The 25,184-nt window shown below is 33.7% G+C and overlaps 1 protein-coding gene across 4 annotated transcripts; it reads left to right on the plus strand.

Moving 5' to 3' along the window:
• Positions 1-890: 890 nt before the first annotated feature.
• Positions 891-25,184, plus strand: LOC110107963 (transcription factor BIM2). Of its 4 annotated transcripts, none has more exons than XM_020838430.2 (12): positions 891-1,127; positions 1,226-1,309; positions 2,053-2,301; positions 9,389-9,452; positions 9,597-9,721; positions 9,914-10,019; positions 21,373-21,442; positions 21,537-21,632; positions 22,392-22,430; positions 22,573-23,012; positions 23,108-23,243; positions 24,669-25,184. In XM_020838430.2, exons 1-12 carry the CDS (start codon positions 1,109-1,111, stop codon positions 24,780-24,782), a joined length of 1,542 nt encoding a protein of 513 aa, XP_020694089.1. In that variant the 5' UTR covers positions 891-1,108; the 3' UTR covers positions 24,783-25,184. The 4 variants fall into 4 exon arrangements, with proteins under 4 accessions (XP_020694089.1, XP_020694090.1, XP_020694092.1 ...); XM_020838431.2 differs by having other exon boundaries at positions 9,603-9,721; XM_020838433.2 differs by having other exon boundaries at positions 2,085-2,301.

The following is a 25,184-nucleotide window of genomic DNA, read 5'->3' on the forward strand; positions in this document are numbered from 1 at the left end:
ATTTTTCTTATTTTGAAATCATTGATAATTTTAGAATTATGATTGTTTTTTCAAAGCTTTTAGTCACTATGATTGAGCTTTTCGCCTCCTATTTTTTTTATTGTGGCTTGTTTTTAAGATCTGTTTGGAATGAATACAACTTTTTATAAAGTTGATTGGAAAATTGATGTGGTAAAAATAATTTTATAACTCTAATTGCAGAAAATAACTTTTTATTACATGTATTTTTAAAAACTATGAGAAAGTAACAAAGAAATAATACTCAACAGAATTATTACTATCTGGAAAATAAGATATCAAGAAAGATGTCCCAAATAAACTCTTAATCCTCTCTTGTTGTGTTTTCGTATTCTTTGACTTAGTTTTCTTATATTCAATGCTCTAATTTTCTAAATTTTTTGCTTTATTTCTCAAAAGCTCTCTACATTCATTTATTTTAACTATTGAAATTAAATAATTTAGTTTGCATTTTCACAAAGGCAGACTAAAGAATGTGCATTTGTAATTTGAATAATTTATTGATTTATTGATGAGAATTTGACGGCTCTAATAAATTTTTACGAATTTAATTTTGTTATCATATTTTCAATTTATATTGTGTTTACTTATTGGAATTAAATTAATTTTTTTTAATTTAAAATCAGGTTGAATAGATAAATTTAATATTATTAAAAAAATATATAGAATATTTTAATATTAAAATTTTTATGTAAAAAAAAATAATTTAATGCTAATTTGGATAATGGCTAGCCTTAATCCCGCAAAATTCCAAACCACCAAAAAAAGCGAAAAAAAAAAAAAAACACTGTGTTAGAATAATTTACAATTATGCCCCTTAGGATTTATAAAAAAGCTGTGCCCTTTTCCAAACATCTTAATTACCATTCCAATCCCAGAATTCCCTGCATTTTCCCTCCCTTCCTCTTCTCTGGCTTTACTGGTTAGGGTTTCAAAGCGCTCTTCTTCATCTGCATCTGAATTCCCAGTTGAATTTCATGCGCATCACTGTGAAAAATTCAACAGCGCAGTTCATTTCCTTGCAATTCAATAGAAAACCTATTGAATTTTAGAGAAAATCGAACTAAAATAGAGAGACGGAAGTGTACATATGTTAATGGAGCTGCCAGGTACCAAAACGATGCAAATCTGAAATAGTTCTGATGATTTTTTAGTTATTGGGGTTTAGGGATTCTCTTGCATTGCTTCTGATTTTGATGGGTTTTAGGTAAGAAGAAAACTCGCGATTTGCTCTCGCTTTATACGAAGGAATCCTCCTTCCAGCTCCAGGATTCAAGACCCCATGCTCAAGGTATTTTTTTCCTTTATTTTTACCATAATTATCATACAAAATTGTTCTCGTCGTTTAGTAGATCTGAGGAGAATTATGTTCTTGTTGGTTTGGTTTCTTCGGCTGTCTTCTTATTTTTATTATTATAAGGCCTTTTTTGTTGAGAAATACTTCAAAATTCAGCTATGAAACCCGGAATCCACTTCAAGAACGGATCATAATTTGTAAACAAGTGAGAATTCTCATTGATTTTTCCTCTTTCTTATAAATTAAAAACAAAAATAGCTTTTAGTAATGGTTTGGTTTTTGTTTTTTTATTCTTAGAAAAATTTTCTTTTAGGATATATATCCTAACTAATTTTTTAGGATGAGATGAGACGAGCGCATTAATGTCAAACCGAATTCAATAAATTTGAAATCAATCACTATAAAAATTTGATCAGATCTCCGATCCAATTTTTTTTTAAAAATTTTTAATCAACTCCAGTGATGAATCCCGGAATCCATTTGACGAACCGATCGTAATTTGAAATCAATTACTAGAATTCCATTTGATTTTTCTCCTCTCTTTAATAAATTGGAAGACGAAATCCGTTCTCAGTAATTGTTTCTTCAATCAATACTGACTGAATTCAGAAACAAGAGAGAATTCCATTCCCTTGATTAATCTTTTTAATCTAAAATTTGAAGTCGGAATTCTGGTTCTAGTAATGGTTTTTTGTGATTCGATTATTAATTTCGTTAATTTTTATTTTAATTTAAAGGATTTTTGATGAAGACGCACGACTTCCTGCAGCCGCTTGAAACGGCGGACGACGAGAAGACGCACAAAGGACCCACGCAGCGGACGACGCACGTGCTGCCGGGTGGGATCGGCACGTACAGCATCAGCCACGTGTCGAGCGGCGCCAGCTCCTTCGCAGTTGTGAAGCCGGAGTCCAACACGTGCGGGCCCGACGCCGCTTACGCTTTCCCGGTTTGGGACGCTGCGAAGGAACCCCGGCCCACTACAGGTAATTCGCTTCTTACACCGTCTGATTGTTCATTCGTGGGGTAAATGGACGGGTGTGATTGCTGTGAATATTGTCACTGTAGCATGACAGTGACGAGATATCGCGGTCGTTGTACACGCGGCCCACGTGATGGACGCGTGAGGTCACGGGACTCATTTTAGTGGGGCTGTGAAAGTCCATGGGTTTGTTGGGAGTGGTGGGTTAAACTGTGGCCCGCATGCGGAAGAGTCGCAGTAAAGCAGAGTTCTGGGCATTTTGCAGAAAGCCCTCAGTCAAGTCATTTATTACTAGAGCTACAAAAATTGGGAAGATCTTAAGCAACATAGACTGTAGGGTCTGTTAAAGGCTATGTTCCAGTACAGCTTCACCTTTTTTCCTACTAGGTTTTTAAAATGAGCTATTTAATCCACTGATGTTTAGGGTGATTGGTGGACGAGCATAATTGAGATCCCCTCATCCTCGATTTAAATCCCCTCTAATACGGCCTCGCCTTTTCAGTAGGGCAAAACAAGTATGAGTCCGATTCCGGTGGGTGGACTCGCTATGTTCCGTCAAGGGATTAGTTACGCTGCTAAGCGCTCTCTTTAAAGTGGCAGCGGGTAGATACTCCGAACCCCAAAAAATGCTAACACTTCATATAATTAATTTGTTTTTTTAATGATAATTGGTACCATATAAAATAATTAAACTTGTTAAGATATTACCCACCTGTTAATTAAATATCTTTGGTTGTCAAACTTACACTAAGAAGGTGAAGTAGATGCACAAATTATGAAATTATACTTCAAATATTTTCCAAAATCCTTCCAAATTAGAATTCACGCAAGCAAACATACCCAAACTGTTATTTTAGTAACCAAATCTGTTAATTAAATACATGCAGAAATGTCAAAGTTAAGATCTATAAGATGAGATTAATTAGTGTTCAACTATTAAGGATAATAAAAATGTTTACACTTAAAAGGATTAGGTCACACATTTGTAATCAGATAAAACAATTCTAAAAATGTGGCACAATATTATGAACTATGATGTAGGTTACATAATTGAGTCAACAATTATTGAGAACAATATTAGTATTTAATTTTACAGAACAATCTATGGATATTATTTCATTAAGCAGCAAAGCTATCAACTATAAATGTCCTTAATAAACAACCTTAATTTAAGGTTACTAAAATATTGTTTGGGATGGCTCTCTTACTGCTTCTTAAAGCAATTTTTAAGTACAAAATTTCTAATCTTGTTCTAAGAAACTATTTTAAGAAGCAAAGATAAAGCTGTCCAAAATGAAACCTAAATGATAGCAAGAAAGTGATTATCAATTTGTCATAAATAAATATTTAAATTTCCATAATATAAATCTGGAAGGAAATAAGTGCAACTTATAAATATAATTTTCATTATAAACTTGGTTTTCATCCATTTGACCAATATTCATGCCTAATTTTCATCTTGATCATGGTTTCACTAAATTAGCTTACTATTGCATGACTAAGCTCCTTCACTCTATGACTAAGTGGAGAGACTTTTATAACCTACACTATCCTTAACAGGTGATTTGCTCTATGTTAACCTAAACCCAAATGCAAAGATAAAAACTATCAAATTAAATTGATCAACACTTAGGAGGTGATTCATTAACTATCACATAATAATTCTTACAATCATTTTTAAATAAAATATATTGAATATATACAAATGAAGTTGTTTTTCATTAAATAAGCACTTAAGCTCATCCTCAAAGTGATCAATCTCCTAGCTAATTTTGTGAAAAATAAAGCGCGTGTATGCCACACGCACACACACACAGACACACATCATAACGGGACAACAGTGGTTAGAGGAGGATGTAGGTTAGGGGACTGTAATCGAACGATGTAGGTTATTGGATTGATGGTAGTCGAAGCATCCTTGTCAGATGATGGAAGGGACTGTAATCGAACGATTTTGGTTAGGAGATCGTATTCAGACGATGGTAGTTGGAGCAATGTTGTTGGACGACATTGATTAGGCACTAGTAATCGAAAGGATTGTAGTCAAGCAATGGTACTTGTAAGGACTATGGCCATAAGGTGAGCATAATCAGATGACTATCTTTTGGTGATAGAGACCAAAGAACTATAGGCCAGTGAGGGTGGTCAGATGGATTGTTATAAGGTAATGGTAGTTCAACGATGTTGTTTGGGTGGTGTTTTGCAATGGTCGTTAGACGATGGTAGTCAAATAGTGTTTCGATGGTGGCAATTAAGTGGTGGCTTGAAGGCGACCACAATACAGTGTCCAACAACAGTGGGTAGATGGTGGTTTGGCAGTGGTGCTTAGGTGGAGTTTCAAGATTCTTAGAGACTCATAGCTCTCTTGAATCTCAAGTCAAGATCCTCCTTCATGTAGAGAGCAAGGACATATTTATAGATTTTTGAGTGTCATGCCCTATAAATATGAACAAAAATTAAAACACTCTATCAGACAATCTATATATATTCTCTTGATCATAGAGTGTTTCTTTAATATTTAAGTGACTTAATGTCATAGAATTAAATGATCTTGAGCTTGTTGGATTCATCTCATCTAGTCGCTTGATTTGATTATAAATATGCCAAATTTGGTGGTTGCTTGATCCTCAAATTAATATTCCAAAGTTTTCAATCATGCTTCTTGATTTAGGCTTATTTGGACACGAATCAGATCATTTTTTATCATTGGGTTTGTCTCATTGAGTCAATTATTTAAATTAGAGTTTGGATTATCCTAAATTTAATTTTGAAAGATTTTAATTCAAATTTACCTCAAGATTCATGCCCTATTAAGACTACTTTTGAAGATGTATCATTTGCTTCTCTATTGTTAGACGGTGAAGCTTGTGTTGTCCGAAAATATATGTTTAAGTATTTTGAAAATTTCAGTGTAAAATTATAATCAAAATAAATATGCAACTAGTCTATTAACGTCAATATGAGCCTCCTCTCAGGGTTGTGAGCCAACTAAAATATATTTAGTTATGATTTCAATTTTTGTTGAAGTTGGAGCGCCTATTGGAGAGAAATTTATTGGAAAATTTCGCTTTAAGCATTAAATATTGCTCAAAATTGATTATAGAAACCTTTTATAGCTTTTTTTTTTTTTTTTGGATTTTTAGCGTAAAAAACTAGGCGCCTATTCAGGTATTAAGCACGGGCCTTCAAGCATATGCTCAAATTAATTTTTATAATTAGTTTTTTACCTTTTTTATTTTTTTTAAAAAGAAAAGAATAGATTTTTTGCTTTAAAATTCAAAATAATAAAAAAATGATGTTTGAAAAATCTTTCCAATTTTTCCTTCACTTTGGATTAAAAAATGCCCCTTTTGGGACATACATAGGCGGCATAGTTTTCTACAGCAAACTCCAATTTTGCCCTTTAAAAATAGGGGAATAAATGTCCAATGAGAGTTTAAAATTTTTGGAGGCAATCAAAACTCTATTCTTTTACTCATGGTCCAATTCTTCCCTAAGAAGGTGGGAAATTTATCAAACACGATTTAAAAAAATGTGAGAGGTGATTAAGACATGTATTCCCTATGACAAGTCTCCAATATTCACTTAAAATAATTATTGACCGTCCTTATTGGATGGGTTGAATTTGGGACATACATCACTTCCAATCCCTACGACGACGAGTCTTTGATCTTTCCTTGAAAGAGGTGTTGACTGTCCTTGTTGGGCGGACCAAGATTTGGAGGTGATCAAGACTTTTGATCACTAAGACAAGGCTTCAGTTTTCATATGAAAGAGACATTGATTTTCCTCATTGGGCTATTGCATTTGGAGGCAGTTGAGACTTCTAGTCCCTATGGCAACGCTCCAACCTTCCCTTCAAAAAGGTGATGGTTGTCAGTGTCGGGTAGATTGGATTTAGAGGCAATCAAGACTTATTGATGCAAGCATTGGTGTTGGTTTTGATGAGACGTGTCACAATTAAGGCATAACTCTTTTGAAAGTTTCAATAAAGTTCCTAAGAGAAGTGACTACCTGTTGAAAGATAGGATATAAGTTTGAAGGCTATAAAATACTTAATAAAATTTATTGTGATTTTGATAAATAGTGTCTCAATTTCATCTATATCTAATAATCCTATGCCTTAAAAGGAGACTTCTTATATATACAACTCATAAATGTATGCTATATACAAATTTAGTTGACATTTACAATCAATTGGTTGCAAGTAATGATTACTGATGAAATCTTAATCTTTGTGTAATAACGATGAATTATTATGAGAACATGCCCTTCAGAGGGGATTAAGCTCTTTTGGATGCATACATCTTTTTTCTTTTGTGTATAAACATAATTGATATTCTGCCATAATAGTGACATGCATCACCAATAATGTTATTTTAATTAAGCTCCTTATTTATGCTAAGGAGGGCCATGAGGATTTTCTTTTTAAATGATGTCTTCTCATATGTTGTTAATTTAAAATAACACTTTAAACTTTAACTTTGGTGAATAAGTTTAAGGGAAACATACTAAAGATGTTTCACATGTTGGAGATTATTAGTCAAAGTATTATTTGAAGATGTTAATATACATAAAAGTGGTTGAGAGAAATCCTTCAAAAAATGTTTGGCCTATCCAAAATTGCTTGTCAAAGTGTTGCTTTATAATGTTGGTTCTTGTGAAAGAGGCCAAATTGAATCCCTCTTATATTGATTGTATCTTTATTGGGAGGGGACAAATGTTATGTGCACCATGAGTCAAATGTAAAGATTGATATGCCTTTATATCATAACTATCTTTTTGAGGTCATGGTTATGATGACCTTGACTAATGAGTAAAAGTTTAGCTGGAATTGGGCATAAAATTTAAAATTTGCTTGAGGCCCCAGCTCTATCAGCGGGCCCATTCTTAAATTTCTCATATTTACTAGAACTTTTAAGAAAAACTGTTATCACCACGATTTCTTTATATGCATATAAAAATATTAGATGTAATGACTTGATTACAATTGTGCCTAAGGTGTTAACATTAATATCCCTTCGAAGTTGTGGCTAAGGTTACACCTCAGTCTTGATTTGCTTTCTATGAAATTGATGCAAAAAATGGATGATAAAAGAGATGAATTTTTATGACTACAACCATGGTTTGTTTGATGTTGGAATTGAAGTTTACCTCTAAACATGGCTTATTTCTTTCAATGCTGATGAAATGCTATAGGGTAGATAAATTGTGCTATTATAACCATACCCAAGGCATTGGCTTAAATGACCTTTGAGGTTGTTACAATGGCTGCCCCCTTGTTGAGAATTATTTCCCATTGATGACGCCTGTTGCATGATAGAACATTCACGATTGTAAAGTTAGAGTTTATTATTTTAATATTTTTGTTTGAAGATTCAACACACACAATTAAAAGGGGAGTTGTAAGAGTTTTGAGGGACAAAAGAATTTTTACGCGAAACATTCGAGAAAGAGAAAAATCACGAGACATGGTTTAGTTCTAATGATTCCATTAGTTTTTATCTTTGGTTACAAATAAATGCCCTTTCTTGGGGACAAACATTCATTCAATGTAGTAAACATCTAATGTATACAACATATTACGTGCTTAAATATGGAAAGGCTCTATGGCGTGGGACCTGTTTTTAAGAGATTGTTTGTTTATTCATTTGGTCTTACTTCTTTGAGAAAAGGAGACTAGAGATTAAGAAGTCTATCATAAATTTTGGTGTTAACGTCGAAAGTTAGAGTTGGTGTCGATGTCGTGCATTAATCTCAAAACAATGACATGTGTCGACATTATTATCGATGGTAGGTGATAATGTCAACTATGTTAGTTTATTCAAGTGACAATGGTCAGAGGCCTATAAGTCAGAGGATCATATATGGCAGAGGATCATGTTTAGGCAAAAGAATGTTGAAGGATTGCAGTTGGATAGCAATTGTTACATGATTGTAGTCGGGTGAAGAAGATCAGAGGACTGTAGTCAAATTATGATGGTTGTTAGATTATAGTCAAATGACGGTGGTCGATGGACCATAGTCACCATAGTCGAGTAATAGTAGTCGGAGGACTATAGTTGTTGGCGGTGGTTATAGGATTATAGTCGGGTAGCAATGATTGGAGGACTATAAGTAAACATATGTCGAAGGGATTGTAGTAGGACTATGGTGGTCCAACAATATTGGTCAGATTTTAGTCCAATGGTTGCTGTCGTGGGTGGTCCGATATTGACAATCAAATAATATTCTAATGATGACTGTTGAGCGGTGGTTCAATAATGTTGGCTGGGTAGTGTTCTAACCACGGTGACTGGATGGTGTTTTGATTGTAGTGGTTGAGCAATGGTCCAAAGGTGCTCGAGGTTTGGATGACCTAGAATTTAATTCTGAAAACTTTTAATTCAAATATTTATCGAGATTCATTCATTATTAAGATAAATTTTTATGATGAATTAAAAAAAATAAAACTAAATTTTATATCAATTTATTTAGAAATCGAGTAAACTATTTGTTGTGATTGCATCAGGCATTTTCTTTAATTTCGTGATTTTATAGGGGAAATTATTGAATATATATTACACATTTTGCATGCTAATCATTGCTAAACTTCATACATATGTGGATTCTATTATTTAACTATTTTTATTTTGAGTGAAAATATCTGTGATTAGAAGTTGGTGAAAATTATTTATCTAGAATCATGATTCGAATCATATATTTTGTGAATTATTGTTATTATTATTATTTCTTTAAATATAATAATTTAAAAAATAATGATATAATAATAATAATAATAATAATAATTTTTATTATTTCATAATTTTATTTCATACATTCTGATTATTAGTAAACACAGCCTTTCTGTTTTACCTTAAATAGCGTATTTATATTTTCCACAAATATTGAAAATGAAAATCTGTACATTTTTCTTAATTTGTTTCAATATCCAATATATATATATATATTAAGAAGGTATATATATAATATAATATTTTCGATGTTAATTTGTAAATAGGATGATATAAATGGGTATGTATGTAAAACGATTAATTAGCGATTGACTCTTTTCTTCTGTTTCTCCCTATCTTCTTGCGGTGTACTCCCAGGGCAGTGGCCGTCAACATTCGCCGCCCTCAGCCCCCCGAGCTTCGGATCACTTGCCTCATCAAGGTATTTCCCTTCATCTCGTTCTCAGACCATCCGTTTCTTCTCCCCTCCCCACCCCTTCTTTCTCCAATCGCTTCTCTCTATCTACGGTCCGTGTGTCCCTTCTTCCTTCCGGTGGATCTTGAGAGCTAAAGAAATTTTGAGCAGGAACAGCGAATTCCCCGATAAGAAGCAACGATTTATGGAGTCTGCCTCGAGATTCAGCAAGGGTTTCGAAGAGGACGACGACGACGATGAGGAGTTCGGAAAGCGAGAAAGCTCTTCCCATAAAGGTCGCTCCTTTCCCTGTTGGACACCCCTTTATTTGCCATGATTTTCTTTTCAATTCGTTTTCGTGGGGCGCTCTTTCTGCGTTCTGTACCTTAACCACTATGATGCGCTTGTAGGCGTGCCATGTCTCTGTTGTGCTTTCTTCTATGCTAAATTTAAAATTTTGCCGTGCTTAATGAGAGCTTTTATTGCAGATCTAACCGTGAAGATTGATGGGAAAACCGGCGAGCAGAAGGCTTGTACGCCACGGTCAAAGCATTCTGCGACAGAGCAGCGTAGGAGAAGCAAAATAAATGATAGGTAAGGCCGTTTCCACGTCTATTGTTGTTGTCAAAGTTATTCAAGTTATTTTGTAAGTATTTATTGGTTTTACTGGATTGTTGCTTTGATGGTAGTACTCTGCCATCATCCTTGGTGAACTTGTAAGGAGCCGGACCTTTAATAAGGTGCTGCTTTGGTTGTAAGATTAAACCTGGATTTAATCAGGCTTTGATTTAAAGCTTGCCAAACAATTATTTTATGTTTTGTTCTAAATCAAGGTTTTGATAAATTTTATGTAACCCATGATTTAATACAATTTACCTATGATTCAAGTACTAGGAGAGCAGAGTTTGGAGGCTGTTAGGTTTGAGATCTCTGATGTACTGCCCAAACTTCTTGAAGCTTCGAGATCTCAAGGCATCTTTTCAAGCCTCTTAGAATTGAGACCATCTTGACCTATGTCACTGTCTCCTTGACCATTCTAATTTTCATTCTTCACTGTCACCTTTTCTTCCCCTACGTATTCTTATTGTTTTCCTGCTGGACTTCTATCGTTACTCATTCACTGAATGTTTTCACCAACGCCAATATCTCCCACCAAAGCTCGCTATAGGTTCCTTTCTTTGTTCCTTTTTACCTGAAATTAATGCTTGCCACAGGTGCTTGTGGGCAATTTTCTGGTACTTTTAATGCTATTCCATCTGTTAAGATAGCGGTCCTTGGCATTGTCTTTTGCTTACAAATTAACGCTTTAATTATTTGAACAAACTCTTACATCAGTTACCTACTATTTGCTTAAATCTTAAAATAAATAAATAAATAATTACTATTGATCTAATAACTTTGATTAAATAGTAAAATGATATCTTAATGTACATATTTAAACCACAATATATAATCTAATTATTAGTCATATCATCCTAATTGTTTTTAATAATATCCTAATCTATAATTATGCTTAAATATATTGTTTAATTAATTTCTCAAGTAAATCTTATTACAACTAATTAATCCTCTATTACATTTTGAGTTTTTAAATTAAATGTTAAATATTTATTTACTCTGAACAATCAAATCAGCTCACAAATTTAATTTAAATCTGTTAAATCTAGTACTTCTCTTATTTATTTATCTGCCTAAAGTAATTTTTTTTTTTGTTAATTTGGACTTTGACCTATGTTAAGAAAGGTAGAGGTAGACCTAAAAATACTTGGTTAGAAAATACTAGAAATGACCTTTCTTTATTAGATTTAACTGAGAATTTGTCTCTTAACCGGACACAATGGAGAAAAAAGATTCATGTAGACGACTCCACGTAGTGGGATAAATGCTTGATGATGATGTTGTTGTTATTGTATTAATTTGGGCTTGACATTACACCCAACAATCCCTTTGATTTTCTTATTAAATCCCAAATTCATTTAATCCTTAACCCTGAAAATAAATTGTTTGATAGATTACCCGGATTTAGTAAGATTTAGCAGCTATAATGCCAAACAGTTTTTAAGATTTACTAAATCCGGATTTCTAGTATTTACTAAATCTTACTTAGAATTAAATTGTACTTGTAGTCAAACAACACTATGAAGTCTGAGGCTTTAGCCACTACGAATTCAGAAACTTTGTGGATTCTAATTTTTCTATTCCATTATTAGGGCTTTGGTGTAAAATATGAGTTGGATAGTGGTTATTCGGCATATGCATCTCAGGTTACAGGAAAAATGTTTTCTTGGGAAACTGCTACTCACAAACTGAAGCTAACCAATAGAAAGGATTAGAAGGTCAAACAATACACAGTACTTTCACTTTATAGGATATTACATATAAAAAATGGTAAATACAATTTATACAAAAGAAAAATAAAAATAAAAAAAGGACGTTGGTGGCTACGGTAAGGGAGATGAGCACATGAATTGCAATCCAATGGTTAAGAGGGAGAAGATCTAATGGCTAGGCTCCTCAATCCGTGTGCTCAATAGATCATATTATAATTTGGTAGGACCCACAACTCCTTAAGGCTAGGTGTAGGAAGGAGGCATAGGAGTGGATTCATGATGTGAGGCCTTACGGTCTTCAACACTCCCTCCCAAGCTGAATGTGTAAATCTACCATTTCTATTTAAGTTTGCTTACAATATTATTAAATGTGCAATTACGAAGTCCTTTAGTGAATATATAGATAAATTGATTTTATGTTAGTACATATGCAGTGCAAATCAACCAATTTTTCAAATTTCCTTTTATAAAATGTTTAGCTATCTCTACATGCTTGGTATGACCATGTTGTATTGGGTTATAAGCAATGTTATATACAAATTTTATGATAGTATATTTTTATTAGCTCTCATCACTTTTTTTAATCTTTCAAGATGATTTTGATCGACATAAATTTATAGATTCCTTGAACAATTAACGGTTGTTTCTTGTCTATAAATTTGGATTCAATTCTAGATTTTGAAATAACCGATTGTTTCTTGCTTAATATTATGAGATTTTTCTCCCAAGAATGCACAATATTCTCAAGTCGATCTTCCATCAACATTTATTTTAGTGTAGTCTATATCAGGAAAGAATTCAATTTGTAGAGAATTTCTTTTTTAGAGTTTGATTTAAGATATTTGAGGGCTTTATAAGTCACTTGAAGGTGACTCATTCATTGGTGCATGAATTGACTTTTTTAACACAATTTCTTAAAGGATTCATGTCATTATTGTTCGACAAGTTTTACGTTGGCTGTCGACTACCTAACGCAACCCTCCACTTTTCTCATCCAGGACTTGGGACCTGGCAACGGCAGTGTTTAGTGCATGAATTGACTGATGAGATTTATTATAAAAGCAATGTCTGGATGGGTGAAAGATAGATAGTTTAGTTTTTCAGTTAATCTTTGTTAAGTTAATCGGTGCTACTATCCCATATCTACTGTATCTCCTTCAGTACATCCAACTTTTGATTCAGTTCAATTGGGGTTTCACAAGTTTTGCAATCAGTTATTTTTTGTCTCCTTTAGTAGTTTCATGATATACTTTTATTGAGAGACGAATATTCTTTGTTTTGATTAAGTTATTTCTATACCCAAGAAGTATTTAAGTGCGCCCAACACCTTGTTCTCAATTTTTTTAGCAAGTTGTATTTTGAGGGGCTCTTTCTTTATGGGCATCACCTATAACAATTTTATCGTTAATGTATATAATGATAATTGAGATGTTATCATTAGTAGAATTTTTTATAAAGACGGTATGATCCCTTTGGTTTTGTTTATATCCAACTTATGTCATGGCTTCTGTAAATCTGCCAAACCATACTCTTGGGTATTGTTTAAGTCTATATAAACCTTTTTAAATTTGCACACATTATTTTGTATAAACAAGCTATCAACCTTTAGAGGATCAATATGGACTTCTTCAATATCTCCATGTAAGAAGACATTCTTCACATCATACTATTGTATAGACCATCTAAGATTAGCTGCTAGAGAAATTAGTATGCAAGTTATATTCGTATTTGTAATAGAAGAAAATCTTTCTTGGTAGTCAATTCTATAGGATTGAGTATATTCTTTGCCAATAAACTTGCCCTGTACTGTTCTTGACTCCCATTGGCCTTATATTTTCTAGAAAAATTCCACTTACTTGTCAGAAAAGCTTTATGTGAAGGGGAAAAGTTGTGAAAGAATGTGGTATTGACTATTGAGAGATGAGATATAGAGGAATAGTTATGAGTTAATCATCATTATATTATAATAAATTTGAGTCTTATGCTTATTAGAGAGTATGATTGGGCTTATTCCTTCATGTGTAGACTTGAAGTGGCATTGTGCTTTGATTTTTTGGGATCTTTGTCATAGGGATGTCAAGATGAAAGATAGAGGTTTTATCAAACTTATCTTTAAGTTGGAAGTTCTCTTGAAAATGAGTTTGAATTTTTTTTTTGCTTTTTATCAAAAGTGACATCCTTTGGGATAAAGATTATTTTTTTTTTTGCATTAGGATAACACTTATTTCATTTTTAGTAGGAGAATATTCAATAAAGATATTCGAGGGCTTTAGGATCCAATTTATCATTACGCTATTTGTGTATATGGACATAATCAATGCACTCAATTTTTTGAAGTTTTTTTGTGATGAAATTGTTTGTGTGGAAATTTTTTTGTCAATTAGTTTAAAGGTCTTTTTAAAACCAATCACTTTTGTGGGTATTCTATTTGATTATGTAAGTAGCAGTATTGACAACTTCATCCAATATCTTTTTAGTACTTGATTCTATAGAAGAAGAATTTCATGACTTAAAAAAAAAGAGTTTTCGTGACTTCTAGGAAGTAAATATTTTTTTTCATTTTGTCATCCTTTTTGGAAGTATGTAGATATGAGAATTGTTAAATGATCTCTTTACGAAAGAAAGAAGATAATTTGTTATTGAAGTAATCACGAACATTATTTTTCCAATATATTTTGATGTTAGTATTAGATTGATTTTGTATTATGATTGTAAAAGCAGGGAGGTAGATTTTCCTTCTTTCTTCAGTCCGGAGTGTTGAGCATTATTTCCTTCTTTCTTCAGCCTGCAAAATAAAGAATAGCTCATTTAGTATTGGTAGATTTTCACTGTTAATTTGAGGCATTAAACACGAAAAAGTTAGAAGTCATATCTTTTTGAGCTAAAAAATATAATTCAAATGATTCTTTAAGGGAGTTGAGAATTCCTTTGTTTATTATTTTTTTTGGAGTTAAGCCTCTCTAATTCAACAAGAGATTTATTCCTTTTCATTTTTTTTCTTTTCACAATAGCATTGCGGATTTTTATGATGTTTCCAACCATTTTTTTTTGTTCCATTTTTTCTTGCAGAAGTTACAACATATATATTACCTTTAGCAGAAGGTTTTTGTCATTTAGGTAAAAATCTATGGCAACTAGTCTCTTATCTTAGGGTTCGGTGGTAGTTAGGGCAAATGTTTCAAAGACCGGAGTGTTGAGCATTATTTCCCTTCTTTCTTCGGCCTGCATAATGAAGAAAAGCTCATTTAGGATGGCAGTTTTTCACTGTTTAATTTGAGGTATTAAACACGCAAACGTTAGAGGTCATATCTTTTTGAGTTAAAAAATATAATTTAAATGATTCGTTAAGTGAGTTGAGAGTTCCTTTGTTTATTAATTTTTTGGGAATTAAGCCTCTCTAATTCAACAAGAGATTTATTCTTTTTCATTTTCTTTCTTTTCACAATAACATTGGGGATTTCTATGGTGTTTCCGACTGCTTTTTTATGTGCTGTTTTTTCTTGCAGAAGTTATAATATATATATATATATGGTAAAATATGTGGCAGCTAGTCTCTTATCTTAGGGTTCGGTCGTAGTTAGGGCAAATGTTTCGAAGACCGGAGTGTTGAGCATTATTTTCCTTCTTTCTTCGGCCCGTATGATAAAGAATAGCTCAGTTAGGATGGTAGATTGTCGGTGTTTAAGATTTGAACACAATTTTGGTTGAAGTCATTATTGAGTGTTGCAAGGAACTCAAAAATTCTTTTTCTTTCTACAAATTACATTGGAATTACATCATTATTGTAGCACGTTATGTGGAGATCTTGTTAGTAATATAATTCAAGCCTATAAACTCTCTTTATATTAAACTATTCAATAAGAGGGTGGTTAACTTTTTTTTTTTTAATTGTTGAGTTCTTACTTTTGATCTTATATATGAGGGTATAATCATTTCCTTTTTAGTATGTTTTTCTGATGTCTCAAACTTCTTTTGTAGTAAACAAGAATATATATTGCTTATTGATTTAAAGTATCATTTTATTTAACAACTATGTCATAATCATAAAATCAACTTCATTATAAAATACAAACTTTGGGTCCTTTGGTTCTAAACAAATATCTACAAAGTGATGGATCATTCTCTTTTCTTTTAGAATCGTCTTTTAGAATGGTCATCATAATCTATGACTACTTAAGATAGAATTTTCTTTTCAAACGACATGGTGCTCATAGTCCTTAAGAGTTCTCCCTTAATCTGATTTTACTATTCATAATAGTTGAATATGTAGAAAGGAAGTTGAAGAAATCAGACAAATGAAGTGAAAAAGAACCCCAACAAGAAAGAAGAAGAAAAAGAGAATAAACATTGAAAGCTTGAAACTCTAATCTCGCTATGTTGCCATGTAAAAAATAGAAAAATGAAATAACTACTTATATTTGATTTCTTACTTTTTGTACTCAGATTGTAGTTATTTATAAGCTTATTTAAGGATATTATATATGGAAAATAGTAAATGTCTATTTATAAAATAAATAAAAAAGTTCAAAAAAGAGGACTTTATGGCTAGGTGGAGGGAGGGGAGCACGTGGATTGCAATTCAATGGTTAGAAGGGAGAAGATCCAATGGCTAAGCTCCTCAAATTGTGTGCTCAATAAATTATACTATAATTGGTTACGTAGTGGGACCCATAGCTCCACTAGGGTGGAAATTTGGGCAAATGCAGGAATGAGGTGGACGAGTGGGTATAACAGTGTGAGACCCCATAGTATTTAACATAAATAATTAAATATTATAGTTTTTCTTTGCTCGTTGTATTCTTTGCATGAATTGTAGATTTCTTATTATAAACCTCTATAATATTTAATCTTTGCTACCTTTTAAGAACACATTATTTTCTCCTTCAATTTCTGGTCTAGTTGATAAATAGGTTAACTTTTTCTGTGGGTTTAGTGGTAGTACTTTCCTCTTGACGGGTTATCTCACTAGTTCCACGAAGCTATCTGATGTGAAACCAAAAGGAATTGTATTAGAGATTATAAAGAAATTGATTTAAACTTTGCAATATAAACTAATGTTTTACAATATTAGATGCTTAGACTTAAGGCCACCAATAATGTAAAGGCAATCAATTACAAGATAGAATAACAATCACTTGAGAATGATCTCTATCATAAAAGATAAACTTAAATATTGTAAACAAGAGATCCCACACTTAACAAATAGAAAAGTCACATTGAGTTTCCCTCACTCAAGCTATTCTAGTAAGGGTTAGCGGGAAAGAACCTTAGCAAACTAAGCACCAAAGTTGAGAAGACACCTAGAGTAGTAGCCCAATGAAAGTTTGTCAAAGAGGGAGAAGACGTGGGTGGGTACCAAATGTTCCGCCTACTTCCGGATGGTAGATGCTCTTCAATTGATGACGCCAACGTGAATAAGGTGTGATTGATGTGATTTTCTACGGAGTTATCCACTTATGGATCGCGGTCGAAGAGGATGGATTGATGAATATTCACTAAACTTTGATTGTCGTAGAGGAATCCACAATCACGATCCGGATCGGCCATGAACTAATCAAGGGGATTGTCGATGGAGGGAGGCCTTCTTCTTTCTTGGAGTGTTGCTCATGAGGCAAGAGGGTTTCCAAGAGGTGGGAAGGAAGAAGGGGCGGCTAAGGGAAGAGGGGCTTGCTTTTGGTGGACTTAGGGTTTGGGTTTGGAGAGGGGAAATAATACAAAATTTGAAATTAGTTTCATATTTTAGTAAAATAGGAAAGGTATTTATGAATTTGAAGTTTGAAAATCAAATTCAAGTGGAGGGGGATTAATGAGGAGAGAGGAGGGAGATCCCATGGAGGGGCCGGCGGCATGCATGGGGTTTGGAGGGATTTATGGGAGTTAATGAGGATTCCTAATTTATGAAGCTAAATTAGGAAGGAAATAAGGAGGTCCAATCTAATTTCAAATTAAATTAGATGCAATTTGAAACTTTCCTAATTCGACATGGTTAATTTAGGAAAGTATTCAAAATTCAAATTTTGAATTTCAAATAGAATGAAATCTTTCCCAAATTATGTAGGCTAAATTAGGAATGTCTTAATGAAGATTGAATTTCAACATTAAGAGGGGGGGAAGGTGGTGTGGCTGGCGGTGGGCTTGGGAATGGAGGGGGCTTGGCCGGTGGGGAGGAAGGGAGGGGAGGCCGGCGGTCTAGAAGGAGGTGGGAAGAGTGGCCGGTGGAGGAGGGCTATTTGGCGGCTGTGGTGAAGGGCAGCCAACGGGTAAGGACGATTAGGGAGGTCGGCGATGAAGTAAGAGGAGTCGGACCACGAGCCCCTGACACTTCCGGCGACTGGTGGGTATTGCTTTGCCCACACCTTGGGACTTCATCACTCAAGAACTCCAAGCTCTAGAGAGAAAACCAAAAATTTATTTCATTCATCATTATCTCTCATACAAGATGAGGACCTATATATAGGTCTCCAAACAATTTGAAAAGAAAGACAAGAATGCCCTTGGGGCTACAACTCAAACACAAACAAATAAAGGGTACAATCGTCACAACTAATAAAAGAAACAAAAAATACAAAATATAAATAAAAATAAAGACTTCTGATCGAGGCCGTCGCTCTGCGCTGCTTCCAATGATAGACATTCCGGAATCTCCTTCTGATGTCCTCATCACTATCAATTGAAGATGCTAGCAAATCTTCTAATGATCATCCCTGAAGCAAATTCGTACCAATTTCTTTCTAGGGTTTTGTTCAAAGCAAGATCTCGTAACTTCATAGGTAAATCATTTAAATATGGGTTGTTAAAACATTTTATGCAGAAAAATTCCTTTTTTATTCTTAAAATATTTTATAGAGATAAATTGCTTTTTTTATTAGGCCTAAATTTTCGCGTTTGCTGTAGATATCAAGTTGCTTTCATGGAAGTCTAAAAATGGATGTTAAATGTGACTTAGGTGATATGTGGCCTTAAGACGTTGACCTTTTCAGGAAGATGATTTTGTGAGATTAATTTACGTCTTCAATGTGATCAAATGATGTTCTCATAAAGGGTAGCGAAAATCAAACTCTTTAATGCACCATGGAAAGACTATCTCGTTTTAGAGGATCTCATTAAAAATATATATAGGGGGCAGAATTGGAGAAATGTTTGGTTTCCCATGTAATCTAGTTGGTTGATTGTCAGTTTGCGGACTAAAAGTTATTCTGTGGGCATTTTAAAATCATATAGTCCAGTGACTCCTTGAAATCCTGTGAATGATTTCTTTTGGGACCATTTTTGTTTTCAAGCTGCATCTCACAAAGCAAAGTGGAGGCAGCTTTTCTTTTGCTCTAAAGTACAAAATGCAGTGGAAGTGGCGGTTTAATTAACTGAATCAGATTCCTTTTGTAGTTCTACATGTTAATTAGGCATGTAGCAGAAGTTTCAGAAGGTTCAATCTGTTAGCTAGATCGAGTTATACAAACTACATACAAATTTCCAAGCTAAATTAGATTGAATCATGAATTCATGATGTTATTGAGACTCCAGCACTAAATAATTTATAAAAGAAAACACCAAAATTTTTACACTGCGTCAAGCAACATCAAACTCCAACTTGAAAAAAGATATGAGAAATGTATGTCCAGTACAAAGAGCGCACAGAGTGCTTGCAGCTCCCACTGATGCTATTATATCTTGGGAGCGATTAATGTACTCAGTTTTTTATGTGAAACGGGTAGGAGGCTTTGCTAGGAAGAAGGAAGAATTTGGAAATTCTCAGATTTTCATCCCAAAATCTGTAAGAATTCTCAGAGTTTTGAGCTTAGGAAATAGGGAGAACAGATGAGGAAATAAGTCTGTAGAATTTTGGTGAATCTCGTGGTAGAACGAAAGCACCGGCTTTGCTACGGAGAGGATCTCCTCTCCGTAATCTGAAATTGTTCCTTGCAAAACTGAAATAAATCTGGATTTATTCTAGCTCACAAAATCTGAAATTTTTTTCTTCAGGTTTTTGTGCCAAAACCTGAGAAAATTCTCAGGTTCCAAGTAGAAGGAATGCTTCACGGGAGGAGTTTGGGAACTAGATTAGGAAGTAATGCTTAGGCAAGGTTTTGTTCACGGGAGCATCTAGTGGAGGAATTCCACGTGATAGCCTGGGAAGCTTTCGGCCAAGAGAGGAAATACAGCAATTGAAATTGTTTCCAAATGAGGGACTTAGAATTTAAGGAACAATTAATTAGAAATTGCTAGTTGCTGGAAAATCAAGCCATTAATCAAACAGACAAAGGCATAGGGAATTTCGGCTGGAGCAAAAAAAGGGGAAAAAGGTAATAAATGTGAGTGAAGCCAAGGTGGAGGTGATTTAATTTGGAGAGTGATTTGAGGGAATTAATGTCTTAAATCTGAATTTAAATTCAGATTTGAGAATTAATGACGATTGGCTTAAATGGTGGGAGAGATTAATGGTGTGAATAATGCTAATTCGAATTCAAATTTTGGAATTCAAATTTGCATTAATGAAGAGCTCTTCCCTAATTGGAAACTAATTGATTACAAGGGAAGGATTAAGAGAAAATGAAAAGATAACGAAAAGAATAAAACCACGAACCCGGCCGTCTCCAAGGTTGGTGGGTGATACGATTGCCCTCTCCAAGGGACTCAAATCACGAGCTCGGACCCATCCTGCGGCTGGTGAAACTCTTGACTTCTCTCATAGAAATCTCACTCTCGTCCTCTCCCAAGAAGAACACAAGTGTGGGAAACAATTTTTCATATTAATCAACCATCCATTACAATAGCTTAAGGCCCTTATTTATAGGCCCCAATATGAGAAAATTCGAAATTACAAAATTGTCCCTTGGGCCATAACACTCAAACAAACTATCCTAGGGGTAAAACAGGAAATACATTAATTTAGAAGTAAAATTCAGAAAAATAAATCATAATAGAAAGTTTAAATGATAGCCGTCGATTTGCGACGCCTCCCGTGATAGATGCTCCAAATCTTCGTACCGATGTCCGCATCAGTTTTACCTTTTTTTTCCACACAGATTTATCTTTTAATGAATTTTAGAATGAAGTTCTGAAAAACAAACCGATGCATTCCAAGAATAAGGGAATATCGATACTACATGCATTTCATTTTTCATGAAAACAATTTTGATAGTGGTTAGAAGTCTAATGAAGAAATTTAAAAAAAATCTGAGTTATCAGACAGAATACTATGATCAAATAATTGATTGCAACATGAGAAATTGAAGCAAAAGAAACTATCCAACTGCATAAGCAGCAACTTCATTAGAAATAGTATGTTGTGTTACTGAAGCATGTTCTTAGACCATTTTATTCTTCAGAAGTGAAGCCTTTTACTCGGCCCGCTATTGTTCTGCTCATTGCTTTTGGGCAAAGTGAAGCACTTCACCGTTGAAGCATATATTTAACGCGCTTATAGCAACACTGGAGACCATTATGTGCAAAGTTTGCTGATGATCCTTGGCAAGTCCGTAGAACTGGCGTGCATTTATAAAGGAATTATGTATCTACAATCTTTTCTGCATTAAGAGAACGATAACAATAAGTAAGCTGTAATTTAAATAGTCTGTTCTTGCAATTGTAGTTAAATGGATGTTAAACATTTTTGGCAGGTTTCAAATACTCAGAGGGCTTTTGCCAAACAGCGATCAGAAAAGGGATAAAGCTTCATTTCTCCTGGAGGTATATATCTTCTTGCTAACTAGCTTCCTCTCATTTTAGATGACGTAGTTCATGTAATTTTTAATCAGTTTACATCATAAACATCGATTTTCAGGTTATCGAATACATCCAGTTCTTACAGGAGAGGTTACAAAAATATGAGTCGATGTACCCTGGATGGAGTGATGAAACAGCCAAACTAATGCCTTGGGTAATAGTTACGTTTATTTTACAACAAAAATTGTGCATATGCAACAATGTTAGAACAGCACGCCGTTCCTGTTTTCTGAAATGATGCAAATGCAAGTGATTCCAACCTTTTAAGAATATAATAATTCTTATTTATGGAAAAAAAAGAAGTGATTCCAACCTTTTGTACCTGAAATCATTCAAAATCATCTGTTAACTGAATGCTGTTTATAATGCGTGAATGTTCTAAGTCATTTTTGGCCTCACTCGCATGCATATTTTTATTCTGAGTTTGACTTGGTGTTATCACCGGAACCTGATGTTATGCAATTCAAAATGCATTTTCCTTATTCTCCTTTATGAACCTTCAAAATGGGAGATATATTTAATTTAGGAAAAACTAAATTTAAACCAGTGATGGTCATACTAGTTTTTGGTTCTCTTTGTAACATACTTCGTATTATAATAGTCAAATTTTGGAAGCGGTCTTTATTATTGTAGCCATCCTAAGAGATGCGGAAAAATTGATCATGCTTTCCCTATGTCCTATTTCTATTGTTTTCTTTTGTGCTTTTTGTTTCTTTTTAACTTTCAATTTTTAAAATTAGCCTATGATTTTAAATGGTGTTAATGTCTGTATTGAACTATGGGTATTCTGGGTTTATTTAAAAGAGAAAAAGAAACTGGACTTTTCTACTAGTGCCAACCAGCACCAAGTAGCTCGGGCATTTTCGCTAAAAAAGTTTTGTATTGATTTTCTTTTTTATTTGTTTTTTGGCAGGTAAAGGTCTATTTTAGGTCATTCTGGAAAAATTCACGGGTATATGTCATTAAAGTTTCTTAGTGGGAATTTTAACTAGCTAGGCATTTGAATGCATGTCTGAGAAAGCTTCTCAATTGTGATAAATGTTTTCTTTCTTGATTCTCATCCTAATTGAACGACAGTTATTTTTGTTAAACAGAACAATCACCATGGCTCTGGCGATGGCATGATTGATCCTCAAGTGTTGAAGAATGGTGCTTCTTCTGGATTACTGATGTCTGATAGTAGCATTCCAGTTGCACCATCAATTCTTTCGTCTTCTCAAAATCCAACGGAATCTGATTTGATTGCTGGTGTTTCTTACAAAGAATTGGAAAACCCTAATGGTTTTTCAAATAAGGTTGCAGCTTCACCAGCTTCTTTGCAGCCAAACTTGTACCCTTCCATAGGAAGAGGGACTGGTGATGTTAGCCATCCTCAGCAAAGATTGATTCCTGAAACAGTTTTCACAGGATCCCAGTCTGAGTGGTTGAGATCCTCATTCCCTACTGGTTGTAATGTCAGCAATGATGAAATAAATGCACAGGAGTTGACAATCGATGAGGGCACAATTAGTGTGTCTTCTGAATATTCTCAAGGGTATGTCTAATCATTTTCCATATTCTTCTTATTTCTTAGTTCCTTGGAAAAAAAAGATATGCATATATTTCCATGTTTTGTTCAATGTATTACAGGCTTTTAAATACTCTTAGCCAAGCTTTACAGAATTCAGGCATAGATCTTTCACAAGCTAGCATTTCTGTACATATTAACTTGGGGAGGAGAGCAAGTGTTAGCAGACGTAATGCTTCAAGTATGGCTGCTCCAAAGGTATATGCATATGCTTTTGTTATCTTTCAATTAAATGTTTATGCTTTCCATAAAAGTGTAGTAATTTTTTTTTCTCCCACTTAGTTTTTTTTCTCTTTATGTTGAAAGATGATTCTCCCACGAAAAAGTTCTGTTTTGTTCTTCTTAGGATATGAATGAATTGCATGATGCCTTTTATTTCCTTCACCATTTTTCTGTGAGTAAAAAATAATGGGTTAACACTCCATAGTTTTTAATCAGTAAAATATTCTCTTGAGGCAGAGTCCTCACTATCCAAGAAAATAGGTTCTGATCATCATGTGAATAAACTCAGCTTTAATTTACCATCACATCTGAGCTGTGGTATTATTTGGAGCTGTTCGATGGTCAGCATATATTCCTTCTTCATGGAGTAAGTTAAATAATGTTTGTGAATGAATTTCAAGGCCACTGGAAAAGAGTGCATAGAACATATTACGGTCATGCATTTAATAAATACTAATTTGTTCTCTAATCTTGGTCCTCATCTAGGAATAAAAAAGATAGTTGGGTGGCCATTTTGTAAGCTTCATTTGATAGATTATCATATAATATTTGAGCATTGTAGGCTAAAACGCTATATGTAAAGGAAGATAAAGATTTCTACCTAGTATAAATCTGTCATGTTATCCCAATTAGACGGTAGAGTAAATATATTTGCATGAAAATTGAACTTAGTAATGAAAACGCTCTCATAATGAAAAAGTCAATAAATATTTAAGATTACTATTTTCTACTTAAATATTTCTTTATCTATACAATAAAGTAGTACTTATGTACTGCTTTATTCTGGTGAACTTCTAGGCTAAATTAGGCTTGGTGGGAAAAGCCGAAGCTTGGTTTATGCCAAGGTCACTTCTCCCAATGTTTAGTTATAATTATTTTTTATTACGTAATTATATCAAAATATAGAGCTTGAACTGGTTAAAGCTTGGCCCATTATCAAGCTTAAAACATTTTATTTGCATGGTAAAGCTGCATCGTATGAAATAAACATATTCTCACTCTAATAAAGTTGATGAATGCTGCACATTTTCAGTCTTTTGGTGCATGTCCTGTTAAGTATTTTTCTTATAGATTTCTCGAACAAATTAAAATTGTTTTATGAAGCAAAATACCAAAAACCAAACAAATTATGACATCAAGCTTTGCTTGCCAGATCCAAACCAACATCATTGAGCAGCCCAACTCCTATCCTAATGTTTGCTTCAATATATTTTGAAGAACCATAGATTTTATTTTGGCCTGACAGAACTTAAGGTTTATGTTCCAATAAACTTAGAGAAGTTTGTCATCACAAAATGTGCCTTGTTAAAACATATTGCTACATTTTTTTAGTCTATCCTGCTGAATTTTGTATGATGGCCATGCAAATAAACCTATTCTATCTGATGAAATGCATTTCAGGAACAGGATGAGCCATTATCTAGCAACCTTGTAATGAACTCTACTAGGTCAGGGAACAGGAGCGATGAATCAGAGCAAGCAACAAAAAAACACAAATTAGATCATCATAACTAAATGCTAACTCGATACCGAGTTATGTACATGCTGCTCTACCTGTGTGGTTGATTATACCAAACCCAAGGCACGAGCATTCTTTCATTTGTCCTTTTTTAACTCTTCTCTAAAAGGACATTACAGTACAAAAGCTCAGAAGCTGCTTTTTGTATCATACTTCTTCCATTCATATATATATATTAGAAGATTCACTTCTTTGTTATAATGTATTCCATTGTTGTATGCTTTCTTCTGTATTTATTGGGCTGTAATTTGTGGTTAGGAGGGTAATCATATAAGTCTCTTTCTCTCTGACTGTAAAATGATTGTTTTGTTTGCTTAGTTTTTGTAAGAGTGGTTGAACTTTTTTGGTTGAAGAACTCATTGCTCCAAAAGCAAAATTCATTTTTTTCTGACGCAAAA

Source organism: Dendrobium catenatum, unplaced genomic scaffold (genome assembly GCF_001605985.2).
Source record: "Dendrobium catenatum unplaced genomic scaffold, ASM160598v2 fragScaff_scaffold_536, whole genome shotgun sequence".
In the NCBI taxonomy this organism is placed as follows: Eukaryota; Viridiplantae; Streptophyta; class Magnoliopsida; order Asparagales; family Orchidaceae; genus Dendrobium; species Dendrobium catenatum.

Bases quoted from the DNA above. Each gene is read 5' to 3' on its own strand.
- LOC110107963 (XM_020838430.2), top strand. The intron at 9,453-9,596 runs GTATTTCCCTTC...AATTTTGAGCAG, and splicing joins GGATCACTTGCCTCATCAAG to GAACAGCGAATTCCCCGATA. The intron at 23,013-23,107 runs GTATGTCTAATC...AATGTATTACAG, and splicing joins TCTTCTGAATATTCTCAAGG to GCTTTTAAATACTCTTAGCC.